At 42.8% G+C, this 19,452-nt stretch overlaps 1 protein-coding gene across 1 annotated transcript in view; it reads left to right on the top strand.

Annotated features, from left to right (window-relative positions):
• XRCC5 (X-ray repair cross complementing 5) overlaps positions 1–17,251 on the top strand; it is a 136,184-nt gene extending 118,933 nt beyond the window's left edge. The window contains exons 17-21 of the mRNA XM_073634408.1: positions 3,737–3,846; positions 11,078–11,174; positions 13,115–13,182; positions 15,058–15,126; positions 15,212–17,251. Coding sequence (XP_073490509.1) covers positions 3,737–3,846; positions 11,078–11,174; positions 13,115–13,182; positions 15,058–15,126; positions 15,212–15,226 — 359 coding nt within the window. The 3' untranslated portion in view covers positions 15,227–17,251. The remainder of the gene's footprint in view (positions 1–3,736; positions 3,847–11,077; positions 11,175–13,114; positions 13,183–15,057; positions 15,127–15,211) is intronic.
• Positions 17,252–19,452: the final 2,201 nt, after the last annotated feature.

Genomic DNA, 19,452 nt, shown 5'->3' with positions numbered 1-19,452 from the left:
AATGGAGATGTTCTAAATCAAAAAATGGGGCCCATGATATGGAAAGTATTATATGTAAAAAGATATATATAGAGCATAGAGATGGTCAAATCCACAAACTTACATCCCATTGGAACACTGAACTCCGAATAATCCCGGTGTGCAGGGGTCACCATATCAAGTGTCATTTTAATGCATCTTTTAGGGTGTGCCCCCCCCAAATCTTTGTTAGGCTGTGTTTACCCACACGGGGATGCCCAGGTGTTCCCTGCAGACATTCCCATTGATGGCCATTGGGACACAGCCAATACTCCCAATTTGGCGTCCACGTGGGTGCAGGTGCTTGTCCCTGAACTCGCATTGTCTGCCTTTGGGCAGCAGCAGCTGTGTCCATGCAGCCGCTGCATCCCAATTGACATCAATGAGACTTATCTGTACAGGGAAGCACAGAACATCCCCGTGCGGGTAAACACGGCCTTGCACAGGCATATGCTGTATAACTTGTAAACAATATATGTATAAATACTGCGCTGTCAAGAAAAGAAAAGCAGCTAGCATTAACAAGTGATCTAACCTGTGATAAATAGTGAGAAAGAAAAAATGCAGCACTAAAGAAAAAGTATCAAACATTAATACGTGATATACAATGTATGGATATCTCAAAATCGGCATATGCTGTATAACTCCCCATGTGAACAAGGCCTTACATAGAATAATACACTCCCAAGCATCATTTATATAGATGTGCAAAGTCAACTCCCAAGTTCCAGTAGAATGTATAAAAGCGCAAAGCCAGCGGTCTCATGCCTTTATGTGGTCACAGAACTGCTAGTTGACTTTCTAATATCCTTATTAACGGCTGCAGGGGGTGCATTACCCTCCATATATTGGCTTCCTTTGTGTAGTAAAGATCTGTTTTAGCTCATACTGTGATCCTCCTTCTCTATTCCCCCCACGTCACGCAGAAACTGCTATCTGTACATCAGTGCCTGAGGTTTTAATTTAACACTCCAGTGGGGAGACATTTTGTGAACTAATAAAGGGGCAGAGTGGGGGCGTCTAAGTAACGTTTTTATGTTTTTTCACTTAAGAGACTGCGGCATGTAACTGTGCTAGATTTAATGCCAGGAAGTTAAACTGTGACACGGGAAGCCGAGTGTTAAAAACGGCAACGGGTTTTTCGTCACTTATCGCTGCTAATGGAATACGCAGAAAGCGACATTTCCAGGGTTCAGGTAGCCTGTGCCGTCTTGTTCTTTATTTTATTGTGCTATAACAATGGAGCGGCGGGGTGGGAGGGGAGTGTAGCCGGGCGTTTCAGAAAATTAGGGGACGGTGCAGTATTGTAAAATTGGCAAGTAATTAAAAGCCGGTTGATAGTCATTAGGATTTACTAAACCTTGAAATTCTGTATGAAAAATATTCTCTACGCAGCGCTCAGAAACATAAACCGAAAAAATTTGGAGCTTGCCTCATATTTACAATGTGAGTGTACAATCCAGTAAGCTTAAAGCGGAGGTCCCCCCCACCACGAAAAATAAAACGCCAGCAGCTACAAATACTGCAGCTGCTGACCTTTTAATATTGGGACACTCACCTGTCCAAGGGAACCCACGATGTCGGCACCCCAGCCGATCTTCGGATCGGCTGTCGGGTGCAGACACTGCCATTGTCGGTAAGGGAACCCGGCAGTGAAGCCTTTTGGCTTTCACAGCCGGGTCACTACTGCACAAGCGCGAAGCGCGCTGCGCATTCTAACTGGCGTGGAGGAAGGAGGAGGGGGGCCAAGCTTCGTCGCTGCACCATCTCCAGAAATGGGAAAGGGGACCAGTCAAAAACAGGTCCCCGTTCCCCCCCCCTTCCCCCTGAAAGGTGCCAAATGTTTGAGGGGACGGTAAAAGATTTATTTACCCTATAATGCTTAAAAGTGTCTCTCTGTTACTCACAGTGCCACATGCGTCTTTCCATTTTGCTCAGTGCCACATGCTTCTATATTACACATCATGCCACATGCTTCTCTCTATTAGACACAGTGCAACATCCTCCTCTGTATTACACACAGCGCCACTTCTTTGTCTGTTACACACAGCGCCACATACCTCTATTACACACAGTGCCACGTGCGTCTCCCTCTGTTACACACAGTGCCATATGCCCCTCTCTTTATTACACACTGTGCCACATGCCTACATTACCCACAGAGCTACGTCATTTTCTGTTACACACAATGCCACCTGACTTTCTCTGTTACACACAGTGCTGCATGCCATTCTTTATTACACAAAGTGCCACTTGAGTCTCTCTATTACACACAGTGCCTAATGCCTCTCTCAAATACACATCGCGCCACATGTCTCTCTCTATTACACACAGTGCCACATGTCTTTTTCTGTTACTTACAGTGGCATATCTTGTTCTCTGTTTAACTCAGTTCCATGTGCTTCTGTTTATTACACACAGTCCCACTTGAGTCTTCCTATTACACACACAGTGCTATGTGCCTATTACACATCGTGGCACATACCTCTCTCTGTTACACACAGTGCCACATACCTCTCTCTGCTAGACACAGTGCCACATGCCTTTCTTTATTACACACAGTGCCACATGCCTTTCTTTATTACACACAGTGCCACATACCTCTCTTTATTACACACAGTGCCACACACCTCTCTCTGTTACACACAGTGCCACATACCTCTCTCTGTTACACACAGTGCCACATACCTCTCTCTGTTACACACAGTGCCACATGTCTCTCTTTATTACACACAGTGCCACATACCTCTCTTTATTACACACAGTGCCACATGCCTCTCTTTATTACACACAGTGCCACATGCCTCTCTTTATTACACACAGTGCCACATGTCTCTCTTTATTACACACAGTGCCACATACCTCTCTCTGTTACACACAGTGCCACATACCTCTCTCTGTTACACACAGTGCCACATATCTCTCTTTATTACACACAGTGCCACATGCCTCTCTTTATTACACACAGTGCCACATGTCTCTCTTTATTACACACAGTGCCACATGCCTCTCTTTATTACACACAGTGCCACATACCTCTCTTTATTACACACAGTGCCACATGCCTCTCTTTATTACACACAGTGCCACATACCTCTCTTTATTACACACAGTGCTACATGCCTCTCTTCATTACACACAGTGCCACATGCCTCTCTTCATTACACACAGTGCCACATGCCTCTCTTCATTACACACAGTGCCACACACCTCTCTTTATTACACACAGTGCCACATACCTCTCTTTATTACACACAGTGCCACATGCCTCTCTTTATTACACACAGTGCCACATGCTTCTCACCATGATGTGAATTGCTGCAAGCTGTACTATGTTATACACAATGCCTTACACCTCTCTGTTATAGCGGGTGATGAGAAGCTTTCTGTTGCACAGCACCCCAGACGTCTGTATCACTTGCACTAATTCATGCCTCTATACTACATTCCGGGTCTCAAGCATACCCCCAATTCCTTATGCTTGTTTATTATTCGCTGTGCCACATGCCACTTGTGCATGGGATGCCTTACATAAACAATTGCCTCATGCTCCGTATCACTTATATTGGCTCATGCCGATCCATCACCTTGTATTGCCCCTATACCTCCCTATTATGCCCTGCTTTATGACCCTGTATTACACACGGTATCTCAGTATGTGCAAGACTGAAAGTAAGGCTGGAGTTCTGCTTTAAAGGCTTTTTTTTTTCTCTTGCAGTAAGCAATCAGCTGATAAAACGTATCTATGGGTTTGTGGACACCAAGCAGTCTCAGTATTACCTGAAGAGTATGAACTGTATAAAGTGTTTGCGGACAGAAGCCATTCGGGTATGTAGCCATATCTCTAGAATGTTCCTTCAATGTAACGCAATTCAAAGTGTATGTATAGACAAAAAATGTATATAAAGTATGGAAGGACTACAAACTTTGTCAGGTTTTTATTGCAGTCCATGCCTCTCTTCGGGTAGACCTACCCTCTCTCTATTTGTCCTGGTTACAATTGTCACAGAGGCAGAAAGTGATTGGAAATCCAAAATATTACAGTTGTCACCAGAATAGGGGATGAAGATAAATCTTCCAAGGAAGACACCTGTTCCATTGACAACCATCTCGTTGGGAACATGCCATCTTTTCATGGTGATTGACGTGCCTCCGGGATGTCTGCCTAACAGGACACAGACAGCAAAAAATGAACCAAATGGGATTTTAACTCCTAATTGTATGTTAAAAAAAAGGCTATGACTATACATACATTGTATTTAAAGTTTTTTATTGAGTACACCAGGCAGGCAAAACAAGACCAACACTGACAACTTGTACACTGAGGACAGGCTGATACATAAACCAAAGACAAAGCATCAACATACGACTATACATACATTTTAACCACTTCCATACCGGGCCTATTCTGGCACTTCTCTCCTACATGTAAATATCGTCATATTTTTTGCTAGAAAATTACTCAGAACTCCCAAACATTATATTTGTTTTTTTTAGCAGATACCCTAGGGCAGTGGTCATCAACCCTGTCCTCAGGGCCCACTAACAGGCCAGGTTTGCAAGATAACTGAAATACATCACAGGTGATATCATTTGCTGCTCAGTGATTGCAGTATTCTAGTCTGCATCTCCCCCAAGGTAATACATAAAACCTGGTCTGGTAGTGGGTCCTGAGGACAGGGTTGATGACCACTGGCCTAGGAAATAAAATGGCAGTCGTTGCAACTTTTTATGTCACACGGTATTTGCGCAACAATTTTTCAAACACATTTTTGTTTGGGGGGGGACTGTTTCATGAATTAAAAAATAACAAAACAGTGAAGTTAGCTCAATTTTTTATGCAATGTGAAAGATGATGTTACACTGAGTAAATGGATACCCAACATGTCACGCTTTAAAATTGCGCACACTCGTGGAATGGCGCCAAACTACGAAACTTAAGAATCTCCATAGGCAACGCTTTAATTTTTTTTACAGGTTACATGTTTAGAGTTACAGAGGAGGTCTAGTGCTAGAATTGTTGCTCTCGCTCTAAAGCACACGGCGATATCTCACATGTGTGGTTTGAACGGCATTTACATATGTGGGTGGGACTTGCATGTGCGTTCGCTTCTGTGCGCAAGCACACGGAGACGGGCGAGATCGCCGCTTTGTTGACTTCCGCAGCCCGGAGGTGAGGTCATAACGTCACGGCAGAGCCTCCGACGGTCATAGAGATGACTGGTGACCATCTGGTCACCGGAAATCTCTATGCTCTTTATCCAGCGACGGTGGATTCTTTCTCCAGGTCCCCCGATGGCACAGGAGAGCCTGGAGAAGCACTGGAGAGGGGTGTCCCCTCCCATCACCTGTAAGATCGATTAAGCGGCTGAACTGCTGTTATGATCGTTCTAACGGTGCACAGAATCGTCGGCAGACAAAAAAAGGTATCTGAATGATGCCTGCTAGAGCTGCACCGATACCATTTTTTTACAATGAGTACGAGTACCAATACTTTTTTTTTTTAGTACTCGCCATTACCGATACCTACCGCAACTGTTTTGTTTTAACTTTAGCTGTCAGCAATGGTACAAAGCATTGAAAAGTTATTTACAAATTAAATAGATTTTTTTTTTTTAATTTAGCGCTTTTTCAATGTGATATGTTACATATCGGCCAATATTTGGCGTTTTTCAATTAATCGGCATCAGCCAATTGTGCTGATAAAAAAAGGCCAATTATAACTTCAGCGTTACTTGCAAATGACTTCTGTAATAGAAGTCAATGCAAGTTGCCTGAAGTCTTCGGTGGAGCGACTTGTTTGTCCTCTCTGGGCAGCCTGCCAAGTCTGATAAAAGAACCAAGAAGAGATACGATGTTTCTACTTATCAATGGACTGAACTCTGTGTGTAGGGGTTCTCAGTTTAACCATTTAAATACTAAGGCCCCTTTCACACGATCGGACCGTTCAGGTCCGCCTGTCAGTTTTGACGGCAGACCTGAACGGGCGCTCCATGTTAGCCTATGAAGCGACGGATGTCAGCGGAGACATGTCCGCTGACATCCGATCCGCTAAAAGCAGACGGATGGCCCTACGCCCGGATCCGTCACTATCGGATTGGGTGAGATCTGACGAAAACGGACATGCTGTCCGTTTTTATCCGATCCCTCCATACGGCGCCTGACAAGCCCCTCCTCGCTCAGTGAGCGGAGAGGGACCTGTCATCCGCCGGCTCAGCGGAGATCAACGGAGAGATTTCCCGCTGAGCCGGCAGACCGAGGCGGGCTGCGTGGAAACGGAGTCCGCCTTGTGTGAATGAGGCCTTAATCTTTTCTGACACTTGTTGCTTACAAGTAAAAATCCTGTATTTTCTGCTAGAAAATCACTTAGAACCCCCAAAAATTATATATATTATTTTTAGCAGAGACCCTAGAGAATAAAATAGCGGTTGTTGCAATATGTTATGTCACACGGTATTTGCGCAGCGGTCTTTCAAATGCTATTTTTTTGGAAAAAATACACTAATGAATTTTTAAAAAAAACTAAGCAGTAAAGTTAGCCCATTTTTTTTCGTCCAAAAGTCTTGTTTACCTGTTTTTGTGTATTTAATATTTAAGATATATATATATATATTTTTTATTTTTTTTAATCTAAATTATACATACAAGTGAACTGATTGGAGGTTTGTTTTGTTTAATAAATGTTTAAATGTAAGAAATTTTCTGTATCAATTAAGGCTACTTTCACACTGGAGCGGGCAGGCATTGACGGTAAAACGCTGCTAGTTTTAGCGGCGCTTTACCGTCACTTTAGCGGCGCTATTCGATGAAATGCGCCCATGAAGCGCCGCTGCCGAATCGCTTTGCAGGGACTTCGGCAGCGGTGCGCATTCATTTCAATGGGCAGGAGTGGTGGAGGAGCGGTATACACCGCTCCAAAGATGCTGCTTGCAGGACTTTTTTTTAACATCCTGCCAGCGCATCGCCTTGAAAGCACTCGGGATATCACACTGAGACTGCAGGGGAGCCGTTTTGCAGGCACTTTACAGGCGCTATTTTTAGCCCAAAAGCGCCTGAAAAATGCTCCAGTGTTAAAAAGGGTCTAACTGTTAGATTTTATGAGATGAAGGGAAAAAAAAAAAAAAAATTGGCCTAACATATCGGGCCAAAAAAAATCGGCATCATATATCGGCCACCGCGATTTCCCATATCGGTCGACCTCTAATGTTAATGTATATGTGTAAAAATATTCACTAACAAAGCAAACAAAAAAAGTTTTAATTGTTTATCGTTTATAAAATAGACGTGAACAAAAGAAAAAAAGCAGGAAAATAATAATTAAATGGAGAAGAATAGGGAGTTAATTAAGGCTGATTAGAGTAAATTAAGGGGTTAAACAGAGGAACATTTGTTCATCCCTTTGATCTGCAGATGAAGAAACAAAAATATACAAAAAGAAACAATGTTTCTTTTTATTTTAGTGTTTCAGGTTGAGCAATGTTGTTAATAAACATTGCCGGCTGCTTTTTTTTTTTTTTTTTGACAGCTTCAGTTACCGGACTTCTTTAACACAGGGGAGACCCGCTGACAGCTCAAAGAACCCAGCCTGAAAGTATTGGTTTCAGGTATCGGTACATTTGCATGAGTACCGATACTTGTGCAAATACTTGGTATCGGTGCAGCCCTATTGCCTACAGCTGCAGTACAGTCCCAACAGTGCTGCCAGTCAGTGCCCATCAGTGTTACCTATCAGTGTCCCCTCATCAGTGCCCATCAATGAAGGAGTAAAATGACCTATTTGCTAAATTTTATAACTGTGAAAAAGATTTTTTTTTTTTTTTTTTTTTTATTCGTTGATTTAGCAAAAAATATAAAACCCAGCAGTGATTAAGTACCACCAAAAGAAAGCTCTATTTGTGTGGGGGAAAAAAATGATAAAAATTTCATGTGTGTACAGTGTTGTATGACCGCGCAATTGTCATTCAAAGTGCGACAGAGCTGAAAGCTGAAAATTGGCCTGGGCAGGAAAAGGAGGTATAGGTGCCAGGTAAGCAAGTGGTTAAAGAATGCTCAATTGGTACTAAGGGCCCCAAAGTGTGCCAAGAACATATCCCCCACACTGTTACGCCCCCACCACCAGCCTGTACTGTTGATACAAGGCAGGATGAATTAATGCGCCAAATTCTGACCCCACCATCTGAATGTCGGAGCTGAAATCCAGACTCATCAGACCAGGCAACGTTTTTCCAATCTTCTATTCTCCAATTTTGGTGATCCTGTGCCAATTGTAGCCTCAGTTTCCTGTTCTTAGCTGACCGGAGTGACAACCGGTGTGGTCTTCTGCTGCTGCAGCCCATCTGCTTCAAGGTTGGATGTAGGGCTGCAACTAACAATTATTTTCATAATCAATGAGTTGGCCGATTATTGTTTAGATTAATCGGTTAATAAAAAAAAAGTGTGGTGTATAATTTAGTTCATATGTGAAGTTTAAAAAAAAGGCAATTTATTCTTAAATATCTCTATGCAATGGTAAATATAAATAACCAACTATATGGTTAGGAAGCAAAATATCTAATCCACTCTGAGAATAACAGACAGAAGAGATATATACTGTATATACTATTAGAGGAAATATATTGTATATACTATTAGAGGAGATATATATACTGTATATGCTATTAGAAGAGATATACTGTATATACTATTAGAGGAGATATACTGTATATACTATTAGAGGAGATATACTGTATATACTATTAGAGGAGAGATATACTGTATATGCTATTAGAGGGGAGATATACTGTATATACTATTAGAGGAGATATACTGTATATGCTATTAGAGGAGATATACTGTATATACTATTAGAGGAGAGATATACTGTATATACTATTAGAGGGGAGATATACTGTATATACTATTAGAGGAGATATACTGTATATGCTATTAGAGGAGAGATATACAATATACTATTAGAGGAGAGATATACTGTATATGCTATTAGAGGAGAGATATACTGTATATACTATTAGAGGAGAGATATACTATTAGAGGAGAGATATACTGTATAGACTATTAGAGGAGAGATATACTGTATAGACTATTAGAGGAGAGATATACTGTATAGACTATTAGAGGAGAGATATACTGTATATACTATTAGAGGAGAGATATACTGTATAGCCTATTAGAGGAGAGATATACTGTATATACTATTAGAGGAGAGATATACTGTATAGACTATTAGAGGAGAGATATACTGTATAGACTATTAGAGGAGAGATATACTGTATAGACTATTAGAGGAGAGATATACTGTATAGACTATTAGAGGAGAGATATACTGTATAGACTATTAGAGGAGAGATATACTGTATATGCTATTAGAGGAGATATACTATTAGAGGAGAGATATACTGTATATACTCTTAAAGGGTGAATCTGGTAAATATCAGATTCAGAGATCACTTTTTTTTTTTTTTATTTAAACAAACAATGTTTTCCTTAAAAAAAAAAAGCCATTTTAAGAATGTTCGTTCGATTTTCTAATCGTTAGTGGGGGTCAAATCGACGTTCGTTTTCAACCACAGTGATGGGAAAATTTGGAAATTATAGAAAACTTCTTGGTCAAAGGAATTTTCAGACAGAGTATGTAGTTTTCGTTTAGAAATTACTTACTTTTAAAAACAGATTGTTAAAAACAAGTGAAAATTTCAAACAACATTCTTTCATTCAGCGAATGTACAAAGATTTTTCGTCTGAATATTCTGGTCTAAAAATGAATCGGTGTGTCCAGCCTAAGGCTCGGTACTCACCTATGCAGTTTGCCTTTGATCTGTTTCTGCGGTGCTTTTTGCTGTGCGTTTTGATTTTTACACACGTGATTTTGCTGCCATTTGCGTTTTTGCTTTTTTACTTTTTTTTGGCCAATTTGTTGTTGGGCAGATTAAAAAAAAACACAAATTGCTGCAAAAACGCATTACATGCTTTTCTGCAGCTTCTCCATTGAAGTATATTGAACCAAAAAAAGCACCGTTTTGCATTAAAAAAAGTCCCGACCCTTTCCAAATACGCAGCGGCTGAAAAAAGCACAGATGTGAATGTGTCCCATAGGAAACCATGTAAATGAACTGTAGTGCGTTTCTGCAAAAAGCACCAAAAAAAAAAAAATAGATGTGAACCAGGTCTAAGACATTTAGTAACATAATTGGGTTAAAAAAACTAAAAATATCCCTTTATAGTACAAAAAAAAAGCAGATAATCGCTACTGTAAGGGGTTCATTTTTTTACTGTAGACCTGTGAAAGTAATATTTACAGCAGCGATTTGTTCTTTTTGTACTATAAAGGGCTCATTTTAGTTTTTTGTTAACCCCATTATGTTACTGGCCGATTAATCGATTATGAAAATAGTAATCGATTAATCGATTAGTTGTTTCAGCCCTAGTTGGATGTGTTGTGCGTTCAGAGATGGTATTCTGTATACCTTGGATGTAACAAGTGATTATTTGAGTTACTGTTGCCTTTCTATCATCTGGAACCAGTCTGCCCATTCTCCTCTGACATCAACAAGGCATTTTCCTCCACACGACTGCCGCTCACTGGATATTTTCTCTTTTTCCCACCATTCTCTGTAAACCCCGAGAGATGGTTGTGTGTGAAAATCCCAGTAGATCAGCAGTTTTTGAAAGTCTCAGACCAGCCCGTCTGGCACCAACCACCATGCCACATTCAAAGTCACTTATTTCCCCTTTCTTCCTCATTCTGATGCTCACTTTGAACTTCAGCAAGTCGTCTTTACCACGTCTCGATGCCTAAATCCATTGAGTTGCTGCCATGTGATTGGCTGATTAGAAATTTGCATTACCAAGCAATTTGAACAGGTGTACCTAATAAAGTGGCCGGTGAGTGTGTATTCCTTGCTAAGGAGCATTATTTTTTTTTATCATGTAGTTATGGGTGAAGTTTCGCTTTAAGAACTTGAATCGAATTTTCGCATAATTTAGTGTCACTTTAATCATAAAAATACTACTGTGTGGTGTATTTGCATTTTTATTGATCTGTTCCATTTTCTACTTTCAGCTGTCAGGGGCTCGGATTTTTAATGATTTCCTCCAGTCGCTGAAAGAGAAGACAGCAGGGGGCAGCCTTAAAGAATTCTGGGAAATTGTCGTTCAAGGTAATTAGAAATGGCTTGATGGATACCTGTGCTGAGAGATGTGCCAGGCCTGTCCTAGCTGGCCTCCTTCCCAAAATGCTCGGCCCTCTGGCTGTGGTGTGCTGACAGGGGACATTGACGCAAACATTTTTGTCATGACCGTTTTACTTTGCAGCAAATTTAAAAAATACCGTTTAATGTCCTTAAAGGAGTTGGAAAATCTTGAGGTTTTTCGCCTTCATGCATTCTATGCATGAAGGTGAAAAACCTTCTGTGCTGCAGCAGCCCCCCCCCCTTTTACTTACCTGAACCCGTTCGTTCCAGCGTGGAGGACGAGCCCAGCAACTCCAGCTGCTGTCTTGGGAGCTCATTGGATAGATTGATAGCAGCGGGAGCCATTGGCTCCCGCTGCTGTCAATCAAATCCAGTGACATGGGAGCCGGGGGGGGCGGGGCCAAGTCCTGCTGTCTTAAGTCAGGTATGGATTTTGAGCGGAACCCCCACGCCAATTTTTTTTTTTAAATGGCGTGGAGCTACCCAAAATCCATAGCAGACCCTTATCCGAGCATGCAGCCTGACAAGCCAGAAAAAGGCCTGCACCGTACTAGCCACATGCCCTCAACATGGGGGGGGGGGGGGGGGGGGGGGGTTCACCAAAGCACCTTGTCCCCATGTTTATGGGGACAAGGACGTCTTCCCTACAACCCTGGCCGGTGGTTGTGGGGGTCTGCGGGCAGGGGGCTTATCGGAAACTGGAAGCCCTCTTTAACAAGGGGGCCCCAGATCTCGCCCCCCCCCCCCCCCCCCCCCCCCCCCATGTGAATGAGTTGTACCCCTACCCATTCACCAAAAAAAAGTGTAGTGTAAAAAAATGGCTGCCACCATCTGACAGTCATTAAATAGCTAAGAGGCTGGGCCACCCGATGACGTCACCGGGTGGCCCCGCCCTTGTGACAAGGGGTCACCAGGTGACGTGAACGGGTGGCCCTGCCAGACGGCAGGAGTATTTGTTGGGAGTGGACCTTTTTTTTCTTTTTCGAGTTGGCTGTAACGGCGGGCATGGTGATTGACGATGGATCTACACCGGGGTACATTTTTTTTTTTAAATGTCTTGTCAAAGGCTGTCTACAGTCCTTTTTTTTTTTTTTTTTTTTTTTTTTTTTTTTTTTTTTTTTGGTGAATGAGTAGGGGCACCTTTCCAACCCCCCCTTTCCCTGGCCTGCCAGGCTGCATGCCTGGATAAGGGTCTGGTATGGATTTTTGGGGACAACCCCACACCCATTTTTTTAATATTTGTAAGTGGGGGTTTCCCTCTCTGAGGGTTTGACATGGATTTGGGGGGGGGGGGCCAAAACTTTTTTTTTATTATTTATTTTTTTATTTTGGCATAGGGTTCCCCTTATAATCAATACCACAGTCACAATTGATTGCCTGCAATGATTATTGTTTACATTCAGCTGTCAGTGGGGGATCTGTTGTTAAGGACGTGGCGGCCAGCTTCCCGGCCCGCTCTTTGACAACCAGCTAGTCACTGGTTGTTAAGGACGCCAATTTCCTCCGCTTCCAAAAAAAGAACTCTGCTAAATACTGGGCACGGGTGTTTAGGAGCTGTCAGGGTTTTTTTTTTTTTTTTTTTTTTTGCTGCTGCTGCAAACCGCACTAGCAGAGGGTTTTTTTTTCTGCCACTAAATTCTCCTGCCAAAAAATGCTGCTAAAAGCCTACGTGTGCATGAACACATAGGATAACATGCAGGGCAGTTTAAAGGCAATTAAAAAAAAACAAAAAACTTCTGACGCCCAAGACAGCATCTGTAAAAAAGCAGAGTGTGCATGAGGCTCTATGTCCCAGCCTGCTTGTGTGTTCTTGTATTGTCTTTTGAGTTAAAACACACACACCAGTCTGCTATGCCTGGGTCAGGAGATTCTGCCACGTGCCTGTCATTCTGTATTTTCTCTCCCAGATGGCGTGTCCCTGATCACATCCGAGGAATCGACAGACAGCTCTGTGACTCCCGAAGAGGCCAAACAGGTAGGAGCCATCTCTGTATAACGAGTGAGCCGTGAGCACCGGTAATCAGTTACTTGGATGCTGGCGATCTTATCAGTCATGATGATGTACAGACAGCTGCAGGTCTTCGCTCCCTCCCGCTGTGGCTTTGTCAGTACAGGATGTTCCTGCACGCCTGATATCTGTCTCCCGGCATACAGCCCGCTGACGACACTTACCAGACAACCGAGCTCCTCAGAGAAAGGCCAAGAGGCAAAAAGCGTACAGAGAGGCTCCTGACATTCGGATAAATATTGCTGCAGTCATTTGTGCTACATTGCGCTACAGTAAAACATCCAGCATGTTTCAGGGGTATCTAAAGGTCCCCCTTCATGGAGGCTTAGTAGGTTCTGCAAGAGGTGTATTCTGGACAATCACACTGAAATAATCCTTAGGCTGGCCATACATGCTTCAGTTTTTTTTTTTTTTTCTAATTCAGCCAGCAGTCTGAGTGAAAAACACTGAACTGATTCCCTCATCCACACATTCGAGGTAGATGGGGAATCTTCCCCACTGCGCTATTGTATTCCGAGAGTGGGGAGACTCCCCCGCTGTCAGAATACAGCGATCAGGGCTGCAACCGATGATGAGCAGCTTTTTTTTCTAACAGGGCGGTTGATGGGGACTCTGATATAAGTGGGGACTACGGATGTAAGGGGGATGCGACTTTGGAGGTAAGCGGAACTTTGATATAAGTGGGGACTATTGTCCACCCTCCTGACTCCCGATTGGTTGACTGTTGTCAAAGGAGCCTATTGGAGTATTTTGTCAGATGATGGGTGTCAAAATTTAATAGCTGCAGCGGGAGATTCATTCATCCGAGCTGTATAATGTGAATGGAGGAAACTGTTCAGTGTACAGCCAGCTTTAGTTTTTTTTTTTTTTTTTTTTTTTTAAGGTTTGTTGAAATTATTTGTAGATTTCAGTCAGCAATACAGTAGTGAAGAACAATGCAGCCAGTACGATAAAATACATAATTGCATGGCTAAACAATCATACAAGTCAGTGAGCCAAAACATGGAAGGGTTAAGCAAACAAAACTCAAAGCCAATAAATAACAGTAGATCATGACTAGGTGTCCCAGGAGCCACACATCGAGTCAAGACCTGTTGAATAATAGTAAATGGCATCGGAGCGAAACGCGTTGGGAGAGCGTTGCCTGACAGGGGTTCAGGCTAAGACTGCCATTCACTATCATACAGCAGGCCTTGACTTGATGTGCAGCTCACGGGACACCTAGTCACTCTCTAGCATAGAAGAGCTCCCTTCCCGGCCAGCGCTTACAGTGGTTGGCAGAGGACTTCATTCCAATACAGCCTGAGCGGCTCACACACATATCTTGGTTTCACAGATAACAGTAGATATCGTGTGTACCCAGGTAGAAGCATAACAGCGGTAAAGTAGAGCATATAGGCCACACCAGGGCTGGAGCCCAAGGCAAGCATCGGGAAGTCTCAGGTTGTTTAGGTATGTTTAAGAAATTGAAGGGAAGGGGGGGAGGGAAAGGGAGAGAGGGGCCAGGGTGGGGTGAGAAAAGGGATTTAATTAGACTTCATCAGGTATTTCCGTTCCCTGAGCATCCATCCAAGACCCTATTGAATTTTCTCGGATGGCCAGCTTTAGTGTACACTGAAGATCAGAGAGATCTGCTGCTGTGTAAATAAAGCAAATCCCAGCTGTCAAAATGACAGCTAGGAGTTGATGCTAAATTAGGGTGGAGAGCTGGGGGGGAGGAAGGGCTTCAATGTACTCTACACACCCAAACTATTTTTGATGGAGTGTTTTTGGGGATTGTGTTGCACATCCAGTGTCCATAACTGGTTTGACATGTCACCTGTCACTCGCTCTATCACACAGTTCTTGGCCCAAGCTGAGAAGAAACCAGAAGACACATCTATGGTGGAAGAAGATGATGTGGATGATCTGGTAAAGATTTTTATTTGATTATTCCTCACTGTAATCTTCCATAATATAAGACCGCCATGCTCACCTTCGTTTCTCTTCCCACCAGCTGGATTTGATATAACCCAGAATACTACAGGAACTACGCACTTACGGGAGGCGCAGGACCAAAGTCAACAATGTTTACATATCTCTGTTCTGTTGTGTGTGGCCGGAGAATTGGGAGGAACTGTTTTGTATGATACACAGAGTGGAAGCTGCTTGGTTAGTCTGTATTGGCATTAATGGAGTGCAAAAATTATTTGTAGGGTTAATTGACAAGCTTTCAGAAAGATTAAAACCACTTAAATGACAACTGTCGTAGCACTGAGGAAATATTCTTGTCTGCAAATTAGGATTGAAACTCATGTAATTGCTATAATATATATTTCTAAGTTTTTGTTTTTTTACTTATTTTTTAAATTTTTCTTTTTATATCCTTTTTTGTTTTAGTATACTGTAGGTCTATGTTTGTCCACAAGAATCTTTACATTCATTTACTCTTGACTGACTTACTACCTCTGCTGGATATCTTTAGTTTGGAACAGACTTCCAGCAGAGGTTGTGAGTCAGTCAACAGTAAGTGGATTGGAACATACTAGGGCAAAAAGGTTAAAGAAAAAAAATCAAACAAGGTGAGGAGACGCCATGGCCTATTCAGTCTCTTTCTGCTATCACTGTTGTATAATTCTCTTTCTGGTTATATTAGAACAGATCTATAGAAATCCCACAGTCCTCCTGCAACCAAGGAACTGCTGGGCACAACCTTAGTAAGGATGTGCCCTAAAAAGGACTTGGGTTCGAGTCAGGCAATCAATTCTGTCGCTGGCAAAGATTCCTTAAGCTGGTCATAGATGGATGGAATATTGGCCTGGCTCAGCAGCGATCACCAGAGGTTCAATCCATCCATGGGCAGAATGGTTGTACTGAAGTCGATCGATGGATCGACTTCAGTACAACTAGCCGGTCGGACTTTCTGTATGCAGTCACCGCCTGCGGCTATAGCCGCCACCACTAATCATTGTGTTCTGCTGTCAGGAAAGGCTCCCTGCTGGCACAAGACAATAGCACTGCTGGTGCGATTCCCCCCATCAACAATGACTGTATTGATGGGAGAATCCAGTGATTTTTCTTTCCTGCAACCCATGGTTGCAAAAAAAGAAAATTGCATCATCTATGGCTTGCCTTAGCTTACACAAGAGCAGAAAGGTCTGAGAGATCTGCTCCTGTGTAAATAAAACAAGTCCCGGCTGTCAAAATGACAGCAGGAAATTGATGGTGAATGAGGCTGGAGAGCTGCAGGGGAGGAAGGTCCTGAGTGTACTCTACACACCCAAAGTAGAGAGCATTTCAAGTGTATGTAATCCCTAAGGCAGGACATACATTATGCAATATTCTTTCCTTCAACCGCAGGTTTTTTCTCTCTGTAGAAGAGCTGAGCCCTGATAAAACTCTACAGAAATAATAAAAAAACTCAAAAAAGCAGATCTTTCATATAAAAGTAAGCAACCGCTTTAAAATAGACCAACTCCCATGGCAACAACCGCTAGCTAAAAACAAGCAAAAAAAAAAGAACTCCAATACATAAATACTTTCCTTAGACCCAGCATGTGGCCAGTTTGCAGTTTTACATGAAAGATGCAACTTAAATATGAAGGAGATTTTTGGGACTAACGCTGCAAAATGAGGTTTCTGAAAGACAGATTTGTAGCGTTTTTTTGGGTTTTTTTTCCCTGTTATTTTTCATGTTTAGTTATTCCTGGAGGACTCGATGTCTCTGACCAGCATTTTTAACGCTGGGCATACAGATAACCGTTACAGGATTCTCCGATGCAACCATTTTACTGATGTAGCTGATTGCACTAAATGGACGGCTCCATCAATTAATAACGATTTTTCATCCGTCAGGAAAATATATCCGAATTCAACCGCATTGATTGCTTTGTTGTGCACCGCTGAACGGTCATCTTCATGATTTAGAAGCATTAAAATGTTTGATTATTGGCAGTTTTAACACACACGTGCCTTATGTCATCGGAAGAGGTTTATTTTTTATAAAAAAGAAAAAAATGTTGCAGATGTCGGTTTCAAGAATAAAAATATCAGATCATTTGAGTCTTTGTTTTCCATACGCGGAGGAGATCCTGTACTATGAATGTTTGTGTACCGATTGTATGTTGTACTGTGTATGTCCCTCAATGTCAGTGGTTTAACAAGCCTGTATTGGCTTTTCAGGGTCAGTAAACCCATTTCTAGTTTTACAAGGCCAATAATCTCATATCTTCTTTTATAGTAATGGGCTGCTGGTACGTATAGAAGATTCTCGAAACTGAACACAATCAAAGGGCATGCTGTTTTTTTTATGTGGGACTTTTTTTTAGACCCCTCCAATGCAAAACTCCCAACGCACACGTACCTGCACAAACGGCCGTATCTTACATTGGGTGCTGAAATGACCAACGGCTGGAACCCCACTGCAATCATGAGAAGGAAGTGTCACCAGCACACCAGGATCTCCAAAATTGGGTCCTAAATTTGAATCACATAGTATCAAAAAAATAAATAGAAGCGACGTTTCGGAGCCACGCAGGACCCCTTCATCAGGCATGGTCACTTGCCTGATGAAGGGGTCCTGCGTGGCTCCGAAACGTTGCTTCTATTGATTTTTTTGATACTATGTGATTAAAATTTTGCACCTAATTATGGAGATCCTGGTCTGCTGGTGACACTTCCTTCTCATTTTTTTTAGACCCCTTTCACACTGCTAGTGCGCCCGTTTTAGCAGTGCTTTACCGCTGTTATAGCTGCGTTTTTTTCCGCCGCTAGCGGGGCGCTTTTAACCCCGCTAGCGGCTGAGGAAAGGGTTAAAACCACCCACAAAGCTTTGCTGCCGAAACGCTTTGCAGGCGCTTCGATAGCGCTGCCCATTGATTTCAATGGCAGGGGCGGTTTAGGAGTGACGTATACACCACTCCCGTACCGCCCCAAAGATGCTGCTTGCAGGACTTTTTTTTTTTTTTTTCCGATCCTGCAAGCGCACCGCCTCGGTGTGAAAGCACTGGGGCTTTCACACTGGGGAGGCTTGAGAGGTGCTTTACATGCGCTATTATTGGCGCTAAAATGCCTAAAAAGCACCTTCAGTGTGAAAGGGGTCTAATTAAACTTTGCAGTTGAGAAGTCCTTATAAATGGGGTTCCTATAATATGCCTAATTTACATATTCCTAGCGAGGCAGGGAAATGTGCTTTGTAATTATCCCTCACTGATGTACACTATATCACCAAAAGTATTGGGACGCCTGCCTTTACACACACACACAATGAACTTTAATGACATCCCAGTCTTAGTCTGTAGGGTTCAATATTGAGTTGGCCCACCCTTTGCAGCTATAACAGCTTCAACTCTTCTGGGAAGGCCGTCCACAAGGTTTAGGAGGGTGTCTATGGGGATGTTTGACCATTCTTCCAGGAAGCGCATTTGTGAGGTCAGGTATTGATGTTGGATGAGAAGGCCTGGCTCGCGGTCTCCGCTCGAATTCATCCTAAAGGTGTTCTATCGGTTGAGGTCAGGGCTCTGTGCAGGCCAGTCAAGTTCATCCACCCCAAACTCACTCATCCATGTCTTTATGGACCTTGCTTTGTGCAATGGCCCAAATCATTTGGTGGAGGGGGTTGTTTGTCAGGGACTGGGCTTGGCCCCTTAGTTTCAGTGAAGGGAACTCTTAAGGCCTCAGCATACCAAGACATTTTGGACAATTTCATGCTCCCAACTTTGTGGGAACAGTTTGGGGATGGCCCCTTCCTGTTCCAAAATGACTGCACACCAGTGCACAAAGCAAGGTCCATAAAGACATGGATGAGCGAGTTTGGGGTGGAGGAGCTTGACTGGCCTGCACAGAGTCCTGACCTCAACCTGATAGAACACCTTTGTGATGAATTAGAGACTGGGAGCCAGGCCTTCTTCTCCAAAATTAGTGCCTGTCCCCACAAATGCTCTTCTGGAAGAATGGTCAAACATTCCCATAGACACACTCCTAAACCTTGTGGACGGCCTTCCCAGAAGAGTTGAAGCTGTTATAGCTGCAAAGGGTGGGCCAACTCAATATTGAACCCTACGGACTGGGATGCCATTAAAGTTCATGTGCGTGTAAAGGCAGGCGTCCCAATACTTTTGGTAATATAGTGTATGTGTTTGATAAACAGTTGTACAAATATACGACATAAAAAAACTGCAACTGTCACCATCTTAGGCTTCATGTACACTTGGCCATGATGTATCACGGGGGAAACTGAAAAATCGCTCCGTGATTTTG

This window comes from Aquarana catesbeiana, linkage group LG06 (assembly GCF_042186555.1).
Source record: "Aquarana catesbeiana isolate 2022-GZ linkage group LG06, ASM4218655v1, whole genome shotgun sequence".
Taxonomy (NCBI): Eukaryota; Metazoa; Chordata; class Amphibia; order Anura; family Ranidae; genus Aquarana; species Aquarana catesbeiana.
The sequence above is the reverse complement of the archived record's forward strand: the minus strand, read 5'-3'. Positions and strand labels throughout refer to the sequence as shown.